The 18910-nt window shown below is 41.0% G+C and overlaps 2 protein-coding genes across 5 annotated transcripts; both read left to right on the top strand.

Moving 5' to 3' along the window:
• Window positions 1-800: 800 nt before the first annotated feature.
• LOC112571566 (galactosylgalactosylxylosylprotein 3-beta-glucuronosyltransferase I-like) lies at window positions 801-7665 on the top strand. Of its 4 annotated transcripts, none has more exons than XM_025250641.1 (9): window positions 801-1600; window positions 2120-2302; window positions 3398-3488; window positions 4609-4895; window positions 5938-6011; window positions 6288-6447; window positions 6563-6649; window positions 6798-6944; window positions 7416-7665. In XM_025250641.1, exons 2-9 carry the CDS (start codon window positions 2291-2293, stop codon window positions 7509-7511), a joined length of 954 nt encoding a protein of 317 aa, XP_025106426.1. In that variant the 5' UTR covers window positions 801-1600; window positions 2120-2290; the 3' UTR covers window positions 7512-7665. The 4 variants fall into 4 exon arrangements, with proteins under 4 accessions (XP_025106426.1, XP_025106423.1, XP_025106425.1 ...); XM_025250638.1 differs by having other exon boundaries at window positions 812-1600; window positions 6798-7007; XM_025250640.1 differs by having other exon boundaries at window positions 813-1600; window positions 2120-2253; window positions 6798-7007.
• A 7336-nt stretch (window positions 7666-15001) lies between these two features.
• On the top strand, window positions 15002-17974 carry LOC112571567. Its single transcript, XM_025250643.1, has 3 exons — window positions 15002-15443; window positions 16471-17246; window positions 17521-17974. Exons 2-3 carry the CDS (start codon window positions 16482-16484, stop codon window positions 17758-17760), a joined length of 1005 nt encoding a protein of 334 aa, XP_025106428.1. The 5' UTR covers window positions 15002-15443; window positions 16471-16481; the 3' UTR covers window positions 17761-17974.
• The last annotated feature ends 936 nt before the right edge of the window (window positions 17975-18910 follow it).

Genomic DNA, 18910 nt, shown 5'->3' with positions numbered 1-18910 from the left:
GCGGTGGAAGGTTGATTTGCAGCCTTTGCCTTGAAGACAACCTGTTAGCAGGCACGAACAAAGAACTGCAAGACCTTACCAACAGAGTGACAAACGCATATGGAACGGAGAGCAGCGTTGATAAGTTATGATCATGGTCAACAGCAAAGCAAACATCTACATGAAGGGGGACAACTCCAAGAGGTCAGCCACCCTCTCCAAGGAATGGAGTGACGGCCACAGTACTGGTCCTCATTATTACACCTCCCTCTCTCGTCCAGTGTCACAAAAATGTCTACAACATATTCCTACTGTTGTTGTTTGTATTGTTGTTTAAAAGACATCAACGGAAGTACCTACTCAACACTCGCATTACATTTACTTCATAAAGATTTCGGCTGCATTTGGGTATACTAGGTATTCGATATTTTGGTAAAGTTTCAAATTTTGAAGTTTGAGAAGTTAGCGGATATTTCAGAAAACATAAAACCCAAAAAAGTTTATCAATATTATTTCAACAATTTTAAATTGCTATTACTATACCTATAAGGTCTATCAAAAAAATGTAGTTCCCAGTCGACTTTCTCTTCGTATTTTTAAAAAACCTTCGTTTTACTCTTATATTCGACCTTAGAAAAGTTTGTCTCATAAATGTTTAAGTAGTCTTCTTTCTAGCCGGGTAGTGAAAGTTTAACGCTCGAGTGTGACATTTCAAATTTAAAATGTGGCGATTATAAAATTTGTAACATCGATTTCGAGCGTCTCCATGAAGGTTCTGGTAAGAAGACGAACATAAAGCTGATGGTGTGCTGCCGTGCACGTGTGCAAGATGAAGTGTCCATGACAAGATTCATTGGGGGATGGACTCAGCCAGACTCACTTTTTTCGTCATTAGTTTCATTTTCATCTACATTCCTCACCTGTGACTTGCGACCGCAAGAATTTGTTTCAACAACTTCTACTCTTAGCAACCAGTTCAACTCCGTCTAAATATTTTAATATTTAGTCAGATTCTTTGAGATTCTCTATAACAGTCTGCTTCTGGTGACAGTTCCTTGATGATTGAACTCCCAAAGTTTAAATATTCATAGTCTTCACACCCGTCTTTTGCTTACCTTTGTTGTCCTGTAGATTGCTGGTATCAAAATACTTATCACAACAAAGGTCTGCAAAGGTCAAAAGGTTTGCTTATTTCTCTTGCTGTAGATATGTTCAATGTTATGTATAGTTAAAAGAATGTTTCTTCTCGACCTGCACCATACTGAGCTTTCTGCAAAGCCACAAAAAGTATCTGACACGTGTTATTGACTGGTGCTACATCGTCATTTGTGTTCTGTCAACAACGTGGTAATAAACGATTGGTGAGTCGATGTGTCCTCACTGCACTGTGCGTGAGTCAAGATCCAGGTAACATCCTCCACACCAGTCAGTGTTCACAGTCTGGCCAACATCCCCCAGCCTGGCCAGTATAAAAATCAGCCAATGAAAGTCCGCGTTCTAGAATTATTGTCCTGAAATACTGAGCATCAGACATCCTCCTCCGACAGAGTCATCAGCGATACACTGACACGCTGACTGTTGTTAGACGATAACAGCGATAACAGAGGAGCGGCAACGAAAGGTGAGTCTTTGCTCAGGTGAGAGAACTGTGTGTTCCAGGTGGTCTGTAGACGAAAGCCAGTGTATGTGTAAGCAAGGAAAGCACAGAACGGAGTTTAAACATAATACGTGAATATATCAAAATAATGCGAATACGTATATCAGCTGATATATGATTTTTTTTAAACTTGCTCAACTGAGTATACAAGGTAGAGCAAAACTTGTTAAAATTAAAGTTAGATATACATTTATTTTCTGGTGCTTTACATTAAGAACTTTTAATAAATCCTGAAATTAAACTGAATGTGAAACGTGTTGTAATTATTAGCACCTGAAAGGTTAGTCACACCGACAGACTGGATGTTGTGGTGGGTCTTACATTGCTGTGTGTGTGTGTGAATGATGTGTTTCTCGTCTGAGTGTTAGCGACGATGCTATTTTTAACAAGACAGTAAACCTTATAACTAAGAAGTTGGGTATGTCCATGGTCAATCATCTGTGAATATTCGAAAATATATCTCTGTTTCTACCATCGGACGAGGTTTTTACATCTCCTTTAACATCTCCTGGCTTCCACCTTTCTGATCTGTCTAACATCAACTGTCTCCCTGGTCCATCTTGACTACAACTGGAGACCAAGCAACTCCATTTTCCTTCTTCCTTCTTCTTCAGCAGGTGATCGTGGAGACGTTGTTTGTAACTCGTCGTGCGCATGCGTGAGCAGGTGTGTGTATGGCCCATTACACTCATTGTCAGAAACTTTCATGTACAACATTTATTTACCATTTTTGTCAAATATAAAGTACATCCTCCAAAGACAGAACCTACTGAAAGTGCAGTTTCCAATAACCATCTTTAAAAAATTCCTCCTCCCATCTAAAAAAAATCGGAGTTGAAACAAACATTAATATAAAACACTTTATAGAAATGACAAACCAACAAAACAAACTTCATGGTAGCTGACTCTGCTATCTACAAGCCACAATCCTGATAATGAAAGGGTGTTTGTATGAAGCATTCAAGTTCCAAAAGGACACAGCCATGAACGACATCTTTGTAGGGTTCGATTCCATCTCAAAACGCAAAATTATCATTATAACACTCATTTACAGTTGGCAACAGAATATTGAAACGTTTGAAAGCAACAAAAAATATTAAACCGTAGAAAACTGCAGACGATTTAAAAACTGTTTATGAAAATCACCAAAATTCTGATTTCACACACTCTTTCTCTCTCTGGCCAGACTTTCTCATGTTCCTCCTCCTCCTGATTAACCTTCTATGAGGTCACCTGATTGCTCATCTGTTTAAGAGAGAATGGCTGTTTGTGGTTCATCACAGTGTAGGTCCATCTTTCCTAATCGTCCAACCACAGAACTTTGTCAGCTGCTGTTTATCTTCTCTAGTGTAGGAACTGCCATCAAGCTTGCAATCATCGTGATATGGTATTTAAGAGGCCAACAAGCTTACAAGTCTTCTTCAACGTGAAACCCTTTAACACAATCAAATCCAATTTTACTTCTTGTCCAAAACATTTTTTCTCGCTCATCGCCGCATTTACAGATGAAATGTCAGATTTTTATATCATGAGAAAGAAAGAATTGAAAATGGTGTAGGTGTATCGCGTGTTCTTAAGACACTTATAAAGTATTGTCAAACATGTGAAGAACATTTAAAAGGGAAGGTTAAAGGTTATTTAGGAAATACGTATCTCAATAGTAGAAGGGGCTGTGAGATTTCTAAGCCAGTAGGTCTGTGTGCTCTGTACCTGTGATGGAACTGTTACCGGGTGCATCTTGTGTTTGCAATGTGTTTTCAGGAAGAAGCTGGTTCTGTTAAAGTTCTTTCGATGTCTCGAGTCTGCAAACCAATGAACACATTTTGGAAAGTCAGGCTTGCAGTTTTCATAGGTAAATATTTACTTATAACTAACATTACCTTTTAAAACATATTATCTTTTTCATTTTGTTAATATATGTCTGTGTCCTCCTTTCCTTTTGCTTCCACCTTTTTAAGTTTTAGCGTTTTCTTTTCTTTTCTTTTTTTTTTTGCATTTTTTTTTAAAAGTTATTTATTCACCTAGAGTTATTTGTTCACCTAGAAGTTTACTCTCATTCTTTATGTAAACATTCTAATCCTCCATTACACAACAAACCTAGAGATCATGGAATAGACAATAAATAAATACATGATGGCGTTCAGTTGCTCAGTTTATTGTGCAAAGTCAAGCTGTTAGAATTCGCTGACAATAAAACAAGGAATCGCCCCTGATGCTCTCTAACGACTACATCAGCCATGTCCCCGTGTTATTTGTTATCTTTATACTTTGTCTGTTAACTGCCAGTTTCTAAAGCTGTTATACTTGATAAATCAAATCAAATTAACGAAGGCTGAATAAAAATATGACAAGTGCACTTCAAATTTTGGCAGACAGGCTGGTCCAACCATGTCCGCGGGCCGTAGTTGGCCCACCTGGTATAGATGATGACTGGGCACTCAAACATTCACATGCACAAACAAACGTGCGAACACACACACACACACACACAAACACACACACACACACACACACACACACACACACACACACACACACACACACACACACACACACACACACACACACAATGATTTCTTACTCCTACCCGCTTTTTCCTGTGCCTACCCACAGCTCCATCTGGCGTTGAAAGGAAAACTTTAAAATTAATTGTCCATTGGCTAGCACTCACCTGCTACAGCTGTTCCCTTGCTAACTTGAAATATCCATGGTATCTTGACTTTATGTGTTTTAAGCAAATTAAATAAGCTTGCCAGATGTTATGTAAAAATCAGTATGGCTGGCTCCCTTCAATCCAGTTGTTGCCTGGCAGCACGACATTTGTTGCCGTGACAAATGTTATCTACTGGCAATGAAACTGCTGTTTACTGACTGTGAAGAATGTTGTCTGTTGACACTAAAGATTGGTGTTGTATCTCACAGTGAGAATGTCGTCAGCTGGAAATAATGAATGTCTCAACGATCTCTTCCAGTGATGACCAGCAGTTTCACGTGTCTCATCCTGTTCACTGACACCAGGTGGACGCACAGTTTGCCACAGAGACTCACCCTCGACATCTTGCCCTACCTGCGGACTGTGTCACGTGACAGCCCACACGGCTGTCCGCCTACGTCGTCTGACCCCACGGCCTACGTCATCACGCCCACGTACCAACGGCTGACGCAAGAAGCCGACTTGCTACGTCTGTGTTACACCCTCATGCACGCGCCGCACGTCAGGTGGATCATCGTCGAGGACAGCGACAACAAAACGGAGCTGGTGGGGGTCACAACACTGTGTATAGTTAGGTCACGAGGTCAGAAACTCGTGTTTGTTAGCTTCTCAGCCAAGTTGAGTTACTTACACAGACTAGGTACTGGTACTAGGTACTACTACCCATGGGTAGCAACTCAAATGTGGTTTCTGGATTTGCGTACCCAAACTTTTTTCACTACCGATATTTATCAGTGGGAAGGGATCCCTTTCCCCTTCCTTAGAGCGTAAATGTGGAGGTGGTTGTAATTAAATTCAGTAAAACAAAAACAGAATTGTTTGAGAAATGTTTATTTACAAAAAGAATTAAAAATATAACAGAATGCAATTTATGATTCTTTATCTTACTATAATAACAATTGAAATCTGTGAAACTATGGTGTCTTCTTAAACTTGTTTCTAGGTTACTTATATGTACACAACTAATATTTTGTGTAAATATTTCTTCGAGAACGACCGTAAACGGGGGACAAACGGTATTTGTTCAATGTCTTGCGTTCCTTTATGTTTTTATATTTTTCTGTTTTCGTGTTGGTCTCTGGCCTCTCAAAGTCATGTTCGAGCCAACAATCGATGCACCTTCTCGCATTTTTCATTGAAATTTTCGTTATGCCATGACGTAATCAATGAATCAGGAGTTCGTTGGTTTTATTTGGTTAATTAACTAACCCAAGACAATTGGTCTGAACATGAATATAATCCCACTGTTTGTCACCACAGCCGTTGAAACTGCAAAATCTTGGCCTGAGATTCCTCTCGGTCACGTGCTTGTTGTGTCAAATGTACCAATGATTGATGATCCTCTCCACGATCAATTAACCCAGTAATTGTGTCTGTGTAGTGGGTTAGAGGATGAATGGAATGTGTGTGGTCATGTGTTAGTGAGTTCTTGTTATCACCACCGCCACCACCCCCGAAAGTCGCAGCCGTTGTAGTCGCTGAGCTTGTCGTTGCTGTGTGTCACTTAAAAGCAGGTCCTGTACTTAACCTTCAGTTAAATAAGATTAATAAGAGGTATTGGAATAAAAGAAATACTTGTCATCAATAGGTATATAGGACGCTGCAAGATTGTCATGGGCCAGACATCATTCATCTGAACGTTAAAAGTCTTCCTCCAGGAAGGTAAGAATTCTCTTTCTTTCATTGAACTTTCTTCCTTTTACTAACTCTTCATTTTGTCCTATTTATTCATTCGATATTTTCCTATTTGGCTGTTTGATGACGAATTCCTCTATTTTTAGCTACTTAGTCATCACTATCGTCATGGAGGTCATCATGATCATCGTCATAACTTTCTCCTCTTTCTCTGACCCCGTCTTCAGTCTTACTGACTTTAGCCTTTGCACACCTAGACGCAGAATACATTTCAAAGAAATTAATCAGACAAAACTCTCACAGGAGACCAGGCACCAACCAAATGCTGCCACGTCATCGTGGTGTCAGTCAGCGGAACGAGGGGCTGGCCTGGCTCCGGAAGTGCGTGCTGCCCACGTCACGTGCAGGGGGCGTGTACTTCGCTGACGACGACAACACCTACGACGTCAGGGTCTTTGATGTGGTCAGTCCAGTGTCCAGTGTCTGCATGTGTACATGTATATCGACAGTTTGAAAAGCAGATGCAACATAAATATTTATTTATTTATTTCATTTATTAATGTCACGATTTATTTTAGGTTCGGAAAACAAACAACATATCCATGTGGAGAGTGGGTTTCGCTGGCAGACTCTTATCTGAAGGACCGGTCTGTTTAAATGGAAAGGTGAGCTGTACTCAAGCACGCAGATACCAAAATCTTTTGAAAACAATGAATTTGAATCAACAAATTTGATTAATTAAGCTTCGGTTAGAAGTAATCTTTTGCTACAGGTGTGGTGAGTACATAAGTCACTGGTGTGTCTCCTGTCCAGGTGACGGGGTGGAGGACAGCGTGGGCCCCGAGGAGAAGGTACCCCGTGGACATGGCGGGCTTTGCTATCGGCCTCGACCTTCTCGCTCAGTTCCCAGAAGCCAACTTGAGCCACGAGGTCAGGGCAGGTCACCTGGAGACAGAGTTTGTAAGTTTATTCAACATTCCCAGGTCACAAATCACACCAGCTCCAGACGACAACTGCTCCACGGTGCGTCTTGTAAACCAGTGTTTACTCCCCATTCTGGGGTTTCCATAGTTTCCCGTCTTCGTAACTGAGAAATAATATTTTCAGAATCGCTGTTCTTCCCTGTATAAAGTCATCATGAAACCACAGAAGTTAAAGTTCTCAACCATAAGAAGTCCCTGATTATTTTCTGAAACTAAAATAATTTAATTCAAACGTAAAGGCCTACACTACTTTTATTTGTTGACGACCTCAGTTTTGGTGGATGTTTCATTGTAAAGAAATATTGTTTAACATTTAAGGGTAGCTCTTATAATTTTTTTTAATTTAATTGAATCCTTTATGGAGACTAAAGTTGCAGTTGGTGTTATTATTTGAGTTCTAATTTTTAAATTTTTTTAATTGGAGGTCTGTCTCTTGTGTTGGTTGCAGGTTCTTGTGTGGCACACGAAGACAGTTATCCCCAATATTTATGGAGAACAAGAGCTGGCCAAGAAAAACGCACAAGATCAAACAAAACATCGCTGAACTTTGACCTTCTAACTGCTGGCGACCTCGTCAGTTATTGTTAGTGCAGTGTGTAAGGCTTATCGGTGAGCAAGGCGTGAGCAAGACTGAGTAGGAGTGAGAGACAGTCATCATCATACTTCTTGCCACGTCGACAGTAAACACGACATACCCAGCTTGAGTGTGACACAGTGGACTGGGTGTACGATCAGATTGTCAGGCAGATACATCCACATCTACATGTACATCACATCTACATCTACATCTACATCTACATCTACATCCACATCTGCATCTGCATCTACATCTACATCTACATCTACATCTACACAGTGTATCCAGATGTACTTTAGGTACATCATGCTCATCTGTACAAAGTCAAAGTTTACATAGGTATGCAAACACACAAAAAGTATACATGCAGATGTCAGGTTTTTTCTATTTAATGATCAGATCTCATATATTTAGTTCTCACATGAAAATGTCTAGATTTTCCAAAATGTTACCCAGATATTCCGATTGTTTCCCAGTGTCCAAGCACGTCAATCTGACCAGTTGTATGAAGCTAGATAAAATTACTGTACTTGCATCAAGAAAGTACACTTTTATGTGTCTGCAGACTTTGTGTATAGTCTGGCATTCTGACAAACAGTTTTAAATGTAAATGCTGATGGTCCATTTGGAATCATAAAATAACACATAATCATAAAGTAAAAAAATCAAGATAAATAAAAATAATAATTTCCCCAATTAATCTACAAACATTTTAACAGTAAATAAAACCAATTGATTAAATGTAATAATACAGCCCCATTATAGAAATATTCATGGCACATAATATTTACCAAGTACAAAGAGGTCAAGGTTAATCACCCTCCCATCAGGCAAACACTAAAAATAAATGTGTACATACCCCTCCTATCCAAATACAACTCAATAACAGTAGAAGACATAACAGACTACTTCTGTCAGGGAACCTTATCCTGGGAGACTTAAATGACTTCAAGATACACAGAGAACAGGCTGAAAGTAGCTTTCTACCAGCTCTAATGCTTTCAAATTAGCAAACAGAATAACTATGGAAGAGCTTGAGCAAGCCCTGTCAACTGAAAGGATCTGCCCCAGGTCCAGATCTTCTCACATCAAATACTCAAAAACTGCCTCCGTAAAACTAAACCCCTTATCTTACAGCTTTTCAATGACATCTTTGACAAAAGTAACTCCCCTAACATATGGAAAAGGGCCACAGTAGTCCCCATCCCCACACCAGGCAAAACAAAAACAGTAACATCTAGCTACAGACCAACTGTGAACACTTCACAGCTAGGCAAGACATTTGAAACAATGATTAAAAACAGACTAAGCCACTTATGTGATGCCAACAACACCTGCCCCCACAACAAAGTGTTTGTATGAAGGAACAAAGCACTGTGGATCACAGCCTCACAGCAGGAATAATTAATGCCAGCAAGGAAAACAGTGAAGCTGAGTGGAGTCTTCCTGGACATAGAAAGCACCTGTGATATGCTCTGGCACAGGGACTGCTCCACAAGCTCCTCCGCATAGGCACCTCAAATAAAATAGTTCAATTAAGTCCTTCCTATCAAATAGGAAAATATCAGTAAGAATTGCAAATGCAACTTCTGGCGAGGTCCCACTAGATAATGGAGTCCCACAGAGTAGTGTCCTCAGTCCTTTGCTGTTCAACATGATGATTGCAGACATGTCCAACATGTGAAAGTCAAACGATTCGCCGATGACACATATTGGATATCCCTCCTCGGAGAAGTAGAAATGCGTAAAACAAATAACACTAACAGACGTAAAATCACAGGAATAGATAAGATACATGAGGATGTACATGAAATAGTAAAATGGTTTAAATATAACGGCTTTAAACTCTCAGCCTCAAAAACCCAGGCTATAATATTTAAAAATGCAAATCAGAAAACAGAATATCCTAAACTAACATTAACCCAAAAAACCTCAACTACAGCCCACAGATTTTAGGTGTAATCTTCTCTTCTTAACCTCCATCATGCACACGTGATGTTTAAACTATTAGAAGCAGCTCGATTGCTAGTTCATCTTCGTACTAACCAAACCTGGCAGAGCTGGCAGAAACAGGACAGAAACCTATTGAATTAATCAAGGAAAGGACAGCCAGTTACTACTTCGACCACCCAGTCCGACACATTCCCTCACAACCCCACAGACACAGAACAGGCCACCCTACCCCACAATCCCCAATACAACACATCCAACAAATAGAAAACACAAAGGGTGCAGAAACAAACCTAACAGCTCCTCACCCACCCAACAGCATGCAAACACCACCCTGGATACCTCCACACTCACAGATAGACTTTGACCTCACAAAATATAACAAAGAACACCAACACCAAATCACTGCAGAAACAAAAGCTACAAAGACCACCACAGACCTATACTGATGGATGCCATGATCCAGAGACAACCACAACTGGATTACAGTATACTATCCTGACAACACGACCATCTCCAGCAGACTGCCAAAACACACCTTGATGTTCACAGGTGGACTGACTGCCATGCTGACACCTCACCTTGAAATGAAGAACACACCGCAAGCACTATACCTGCTAATATCAGACTCCGTCAGCGCTCCAGGTGCTAAAATACAAGTCCTCAAACACAATAGACATGGTATACGAGATACTGTCTCTCATAAACAAGATTAACCATGAAAAAGTTGACATTAAGTTCCTCTGGGTTCCCTCATGGAATACTGGAATAAAAGGAAATGAAGAGGTTGATAAACTAGCTAGACCGGCAATAAAACAAAAACAAACTCCAAAGTCGCCCCCAAGCATCCTTATCTCACCAGTAGAGAGAAGAATAGAATGAGGCTAAACGGAGAATACCTAACAAGATATACAGGCATGTGTCTGTGGGGATGGACAGCTGTTGGATAAATGAAAACAAACCAGAAAGAGAAAAACTTTTAAAAATAAATACAGACCAGCACTACACCTTAATAACTGTCTCAACCCACCTAAGTAACTATGGCACAACATACTGTCATTAACAGCATCAACAGCGACAAGCCACCCACACTCTCCACTAAAATAAGACAGTGAAAGGGTTAAAAGTGGACAACATGACCATTTATGTAGAAGAAAGCCAAATAATCTAGAAAAGAACAACACAAGGGACACGGAAACCAAGATGGTTCACCACTAGGGCGGTAATAGCAAGCGGCGGCAGCAGGAAGAGAGGACACCAGCATCCACCACCAAAACAGACGACAACCACCTAAACACCAACAGGAAAAGAGAGAACAAGTGTAGACAACACCTGCGGCACCAGAAGACAGCGACCCTACCCCATCCCACATCCCCCAAGATCCCCATCCCTACAGGGAGGTGGAAGCACTTTCCCTTCCAAATCAACAACAGCAGCAGCAACAACAACGTGAGGTTTAGAGAATGCAGCCTGACCCCTGTTTGATTCTCAGCGCAAAATGTCGGACCCATCTTTTGATGTTGCTGCCTATTTCCTAAGACTGTTACAGGTGTGTCCGTGAGGCAGCGAGTGGTTCGGTGTCTGTCGTGTAGCAACTAAACATCTGTGAGACTTTGTTTGTGTTGTCATCTCGCATTTCTCGCACTGCGCTGTTGTGAGCGGTATTGTGTACTGTCGTATCCACTGTACTTGCAATGACTACTGACAATAAAACAAACTCAGGATGAAAGGTTGACATTAAGAGAAGAAAAGGTTTTTAGATTTTCTATTTTTACCTGGCGTCAAATGTTATGGTATTGTTTGTCAGACGATACCTTGGTACACCTGTGTGGGGCTACGGGTACCTTGGTGTGTACATCTGTGTGGGCCGTATGTCTGACGCAGGGTAAACTTAACCCCGAGGTTTGCTAGTTACCCAAAGCAGTAACTGGAAAGATGAAAACCAAGGAAGGGGGCTGGTAATCTAGAGATTATGTTGGTCTGGAATAAAACAATTCCAAGGGTACGAAAGTAACTCTAACGAGCTGGGGTAGCCGGAGTCATCCGGGTAACGATTATCCAGCCTCCACCCGTGAAGGTTCTGTATACCCACAGTGCGGGGTAAGAGATAATCCTGCCTTATTAATTATAAGCTTTAATTCACTCGACTACATGAGCAGATATACATGGAAGAAGTTAAAAATGAGTGATTTTAAACTCAAAAAAAGAAGATTCTAGATGTCTCTCACACGAACAACAGCGGGCAACAAGATTCATAATGCAAGTGACTGCGTCACCTGTGATGGTAAACAATATAATTGGGTTTCGACTTTTTGCCCCTCTGTGCCTGCTTTCAATAACAAGATTGTTTCTTTTTAAGTTCCTTAGACATCAGATGTATACAAACAAATGAACAAACTGATACAAGTCAGACAACATTGTTACAAGAATTTTTTTTAAATTATACATAAATGTTTTGGTATGATTCTCTTCTTCTACATTAGTTGCAGAAATTTGTCACATATACAGCGGTTCCTGAATCTGGACTTTATCAATTAGGTTTAACTTACTCACCGGTTTCTTGCACGAGATGAGAGACGGGGCCCAGGGAGGAACTCCGGAGGGTCAATACCGAGGTACGGACGCCACAAACGTCGTGTCACCTTCCGTGGATTGAAATCCGATTGAATCCACACGAGACTTGGGACCTTCCTTTGTCATCATCGTAGTTGAGACTGCAAGACCCTGTCATCCTACCCTGTCTCCATCACGTGCGTGTACCACGAGTCACACGGCTGGAGTTTGGAGATTTTTTTCGCTGTCAAACATATCAACCCAACAGTTAGATATGACCAGTGGGGGATGGCATTTCTCAATTCCTCATCTCTGTCCATAGTCTGCGTTTATCTTTGTCACAAAGACATCTGTTTGTTGTTGTTGTGGTTTGGTGTTTGCGGTAACTCGTCTCTGTGGTAGTCTCTCCACACAGCAAAATGGGCTTTGCAAACTCTATTCTTATTTATTATTATTATTATTCTTATTATTCTTATTCTTATTATTATTATTAAAAAAATAACATCCAGTTTCTCTGTCTCCATCGGAGTTCTGTTACCAGCAGCTGCAGCCGATCATACTGTGGGAGGTTCGTGTGCAAGATGAACAGTTAAACATGAGATGAATTGGGGGGAGTGGTAGTAAAATTGTTTTTCTTCCAGAAGCAAAATAAAGAGTGGTGCAGTTTCTTGTGCGTTAAAGGAAGTAGTTAAGTGGCAGAGAAAAAAAAAACTAGTTTCAACACCTTGGACATATTTGTCTACAGCAAAGTTCACGAAGCATCATCACAACACTAACGGGCAGCACTGGCCATTATGTAACACGTGGCACTTGTATCAACCTGACTCTTAGATTGGTATGGTTCAGCTGTTTATTGTAAAGTTTATAATGTCTAGCTGTAAGCTGTTTATTATAATGTTTATAATGTCTAGCTGTGAGCTGTTTATTATAAAGTTTATAATGTCGAGCTGTGAGCTGTTTATTGTAAAGTTTATAATGTTTAGCCGATTTTCTTAGAGACTATGAAACATAAAATGTTAAAACTAAATTTTAATTATTGCTGGTTCTGTAATATCTGTAACAGCTTGTAGTTCTTATGGAATGGATTTCATCACATCTAAATGATCAAAACAGTCTTCGTTTACCTTTCATCTTCCATCTTGCCAGAGTTTGTCCTGTCATGTGGTTAGCTTGGGTACAAGTATAAGCTCTACTCCAACTGCTTGGAGAGTTTCTCGAAGTCCAGTGTCTTATTTCAGAAATAAAAGGTGTGTTTGTAACAAGTGGCTATTGCCACCTTTGTAACATTAATTTCCACTGTCTTCATCGAAATGTTGTCATAAAAGCTGTTGCAGACGATCGGATTGTGCAAGGCACGTGTGCAAGTCACACTGACACCTGACAAGATCAATTCTTTGAAATCTTTGCCATCAGCAATTCAATGAACTCAGTAGGTTTAAAGCTTGTTTACTGCTTAAACACTAGCATAACTCTTCTTCTGTTCTATGAGTTATCTCGACAAATACACTAATTCTGAGCAAAAAACTTTTCTGATGTAATTTACGAAATTTTTCTTATGGAGGTAAACAACATAATGGAGAGTGGAACAATAAATTACTAGAACTAAGAATTATGTGTTAATCAGTAGAATCTATTTACTTCATTTGTAATTAATAAACATAAAATATTTATAACAGTGAGAACTATTTTATACTTTATTGCTTAATATTATTTTTTTCAAAAAGAACAAGAAAAAGTGATTTCTATGGTACTCTGCTTACTGGAGCCGACAACCCTGTAAGGTAGTCTGGTCAGTCATGGGAAACAAAGTTGTTTACCTCCCTTCGAGTTGATTGCTACTTGCCGTTGTATCCATCCTCGGTATTTGCATTGTCTGTCAATGATAAGGTCTGGTACTGTCTGTCAATGTCTTTCAGTTCACTATATAGGTGCCTGCTATCAACTCGATGTCGTCTGCAAATCGCAGGTCGCATCGCGGGTTTTCCCTGCTCCATCTCCTCATCCCCTCGTCCCTCATCCCCTCATCCCCCTCAAGCCAGACCTTAAGTCGACGAAGTTGTGGAAGAGATCTCGCTGATGCTGAAGATGATTCTTTATAAGAATGCAACAGTTTGAAGATTTGTTGAACTGTTGTTACCTCGCCTGAAGTCAGGCTATTCCTCTGCTGTTTCTCGAAGATGCTGATAGGTTCTGTACTACTTTCAACACGACTTTGCTTGGGCGGCTGATAATATTTGTAGTTATGTAGTTCTGGCACTGTCTGCTGGGTTGGTTTTTTTAGGGAGGGAGGGGTATGACTAGTGGCAGTGTTCATTCTTTGAGCCAGCCATTCTTTGCATTACCAAACTCCTGGGCACAGAACAACGAGGGCCTTTGTAGTTTCTACCAACTATCTGCATCTCCTGGATGGCTTTTTTTCAATTAACTCCTCGAACGAGACTATTTACAGAACAGCTTCCGGTTTTTTCATGCTTCAGCTTAATTTCTATAACGAGGCTGGTGTACACAAAGCTTCCGGTTTAGTCACATTCATGCTTTAGGCTCGCCGAGACTAGCAGCGGAGAACTTCGCAAGAGGCCGAGCGTTGGTCTTGTCATACAGTAACCCATTCACCTGCACACCTCCGTGGTTTCTACCATATCCTGCCGGAGCAGCTCACCTGGCACATCATCAAAGCCTGGCGACTTCCTTCAGACTATGTACAGCTCTTTAATTCCACCTCTCTCCTTCGGTCTGGTTTGTCTGTTTATAGGTTCATTGTTTGTAGTCTGGTTGTTTTTTAAAAAATAGTATCGTCTGTCTTCCGCTGGTGTTCTCGAACTCTAGGCATATGACTTTATCTCACCACCAGTCTGCGAGACAATCCAGTGTACCGTCCATGTGAGTGCATACGGGAGTAGGGAGCATTTTCATTGTGAGAGGGGAGGAAGACAGTGCAGTGATAGTTTTATTGGTGTGCGTACGTTTTTAATAGAAGCTTCATAATGTATGATTATTCAATGTTGTCAGGGCGCGTGAAGGAAGAGTTGTCTTGTGTTTTGTGGAGTACAGCAAGTCAATGACAGCGCATGCGTGAGAGATGGGGTCGTGACGTGCCCCTGACACGTGGTATTGACCTGTGATGAATCTTCGCGCGCGTTGTGCCAACGCCGGAGTCATAAACGGTTGGTGCAGTCGATGTGTCCTCACTGCACTGCTGCGTGAGTCAAGATCCCAGGTAACATCCTCCACACCAGTCAGTGAACACAGTCTGGCCAAGCATCCCCCCAGCCTGTATACTATCCTCCTGAAATACTGAGCATCAGACATCCTCCGCCAACAGAGTCATCAGCAATACACTGACTCGCTAACTGCTGTTAGACGATAACAGCGATAACAGCGGAGCGGCAAAGAAAGGTGAGTCTTTGCTCAGGTGAGAGAACTGTGTGTTCCAGGTGGTCTGTAGACGAAAGCCATTGTAGCCAGATTATCATTAAGACACTCATTCGCGTTCATTGGTCTGTCAAAATACAAAGTTGAAGAACTTTGAAGTGTAGTTGATGGTCGAGTTGGTAATTGCCAAAGTTTTTAATTGTGAAAATTGGTAATTGTCAGAGCTGTAATTAAAAGGTTTGGCAACTGTCAGTGTTGGTAATTATCAGGGTTGGCAAGATGCTGATTGGCCTACGTCTGGTTCTGAGTACTGTAAGAACATGTTGATTATGGCAGTTTGGACATAAGCAAATACAAGTTTATCTTAAATGGCCAGACCTTCTCTTGTCCCTAACTTTCTCTTCTCTCACTTTCTCTTGTTTCACTTTCTCTTGTCTCTTACTTTCTCGTGTCCCTCATTTGCTTTGACAACTTGGCTTTATTGCTAGAACTCTGTCGGAAAGATAATGGCTTAATGTAATTAATTACACCTCCATGGTGTATGGCGGTGCTTGTGAACCTACCAACGAATAACTTTGTCTGCTACCCTCTTGTCTTCTCTATTTTATGACTTTACATCAAGTTTCTATTCACGATGATGAGACCCGATTTTAAGCTGCAAATATTGCATTAAGACCTTCTTGGATGTTAAATACCAAATCGAATTTTACTTTTTGTCCAGAACTATTTTTCGTCTCATAATCTCAGTCACGTGTGCAAATAGAGATAATTAAATGACAAAAAGAAGTAAATACACAAACAACACGCACACACGCAGTCTACACATACAACACACTCATACTGATTGCTTCCAATCACTAAAGAAACTGAATGAAACAACATCATAAATACTTGTGTCACAAATCAGGCATTCTTGAATTCCCTTGTACGAATTACAACAAAATAGTTGTTCATGATCACGTGGTCAGCGAGTAAATTTGTGACAGTAACACTGACTATATGTTAACATAAATTCATTTATTACATGGTATACCATGTGTGTGTGTTGCAGACCTAAGGACGATGTCGCACAAAATACAAGCGATATCTTTCATTCTGATCCTGGTTCTCATCTTCGTCATCAACTTTTATCGTCAAGTAAACTCAATTATTGGACACACAGATGACGAGAGAATGTATCAAAAGACAGGTGCGAGAAATAAAGTCCCAGAGGACTCCAGGCTGCTATCTGTAGCCTCCATGGAAACCCGGGACATGAAATCAGACAATAACAATGTCCTCATGTCACGTGATGAGAAAGGATGGAGGAAGTTGAACTGCGCGCCGTCAAAACACTTCCGCCCGATTAATTTTCCGACAGAAATCGGAAACCTGACTTTTTACGGCTTTATGTCCGCGGAGTACGACAGAACTGTCACCGCAAAGGCGCTAAACGGTTCTATATTTGAGAAGAAAGAAATCGAGAGTTTTCTAACTCTGTCACGTGACTTGCCCCTCATCGACGTGGGCGCCAATGTGGGGCTGGTGGCGCTGCAAGCCGCTCTCCAGAAGAGGACCGTGGTGGCCATCGAGCCCATCGCCGCCAACGCGCTCCGCCTTTGTCGATCTGTTCTCGACTTCGGACACGCCGGCCTGGTGCACGTCATCCAGAACGCCGTGTCGTCACGCGAGGGACACGTCACTCTGGCCACTCAGGCCGCCAACACCAGCACACTGTTCACGGTCAACGAAGCAGGCAGACAGTTCACACACGACCTGACCCTGGCCTACGCCATCAAACTGGATCGCATCTTGGAGATGTTACCCTTCCGACGGGCAGCACTCAAGGTAAGTGTCATTAATACTTGTTACTGTGTGCCTACCTACCTACTGTGCGCAAGAGAAGCTTACAGCCGCACATCGCTTGACACTGATGTAGTTCAAACATAAGACGGTTTCTCAAAAACTATGTTTATAACCATTTTGTCTCACTTTGTACACCACACACGTGACGTATGATCCGTTGACAGTTCCACGTGCTATTTACTTCTGCCTCGTCATCCACGCGCACTGACGTGTTCGTTCCTCTCTTCCCACCCACATGCGTCACGTGACCTCTCAGATAGACGTGGAGAGTCACGAGGGCCACGTGCTGGCGGGGTCACGTGATCTGTTGAAGACGCTGGACGTGCCGCTGGTGTGGATGGAGTGGGAGCACGTCAAGGGCCGCGCGACCTTTGGGGGTCAGTTTGTCGTCGACTTCATGACTGCCCGCAACTTCCGCCCGCACCACGTCATCTCCGGGGAACTTCTGGAAGGCGACTTCATGTCCTGGCCCTTCACCGTGCTGTGGCGCCGATGAGCTTCTGATCCTGTTGGAGCTGCTGCCCTTGTTAAAATAACAATAAACGTATATTTTTATTGTTCTCGTGTAAATGTCACAAGATTTGCGAAAATGGCCACCCGGACTTTACCATTGTTTGTAAGTTTCAAAATACTGGATGTTCTAAATTTGACCAGTTGTATGAAGTTGGAGAAAATTGCTATATTTATCTCAATAAAATTTGCTCTCATTGAACGAGATATTTTGTGTAATTTTTGACAGTTATTAATTGCACCTGCTGATGGTTACTCCGGTATCGTAAGGTAAAACAAAAGCCTCAGCCCTCTCCACATTAACATGGTTGTACACCTGGTGTTACTATTGCTATCATTCTTTACACTACCAATAATAAACGTGTAATTTATGTAGTACATAAGCACGCTACTGTGAAATAACTTTCAGAAACAATCAATCCATCCAAAATACCTCTAAGGTATTTCATATAACTAATGTAATTTATCTGTGGCCATGAGATTGTGTAGGATGATGAGCCACAGGTTCCGTGTCATCAAGTGATGTCCAGAAGACACCGTCTGTACACTCAGGGTAACTAATGATTTCAGTTTTACTGGCTATACAAGAAAGCTGTATATTATGTATTTTCTTTTAAACTATCTTTCAAACAATTTAAAGCTTCAATGCTTGTTGATATTTTAACACAAATAGAATTTAAATGTTTATTAATAATATTTCAATAACTTTTAAATATTATTAATTATTATTATTATTATAAGCCCTATCAAAAGTATGTGGTTCTTTAGGGGCGAATTTTATCCCATCGAAATAAACTGATGGTCGAATAGAATTTTAAAATTGTATTTAAAGATCCTCCTCTTACTCTTGTATTTGACCTTTGCAAAGTTGGTTTCATGGCATAGTTCAGGTAAAGACATATTTCAAGCAGGTGAGAGAAAGTTTAAACCTCAACTGTCACATTTAAGTTTTTAAATATGGCGATTGTAAAATTTTTAGCATCGATTTTCATTGTTTCATCGATTTCTATTAAAACACGAGCATAAAAGCGGCTGCAGCCGATCGTATTCTGCGAGGCACGTGCGCGAGATGCAAACACAAGATGAACCCGGGTTACAATAGCAACAAGGCTGCTGGTGTACAGCTGTCCAGCTGT

This window comes from Pomacea canaliculata, linkage group LG9 (assembly GCF_003073045.1).
Source record: "Pomacea canaliculata isolate SZHN2017 linkage group LG9, ASM307304v1, whole genome shotgun sequence".
NCBI lineage: Eukaryota > Metazoa > Mollusca > Gastropoda > Architaenioglossa > Ampullariidae > Pomacea > Pomacea canaliculata.
This window is presented reverse-complemented; position numbering and strand designations above follow the sequence as displayed.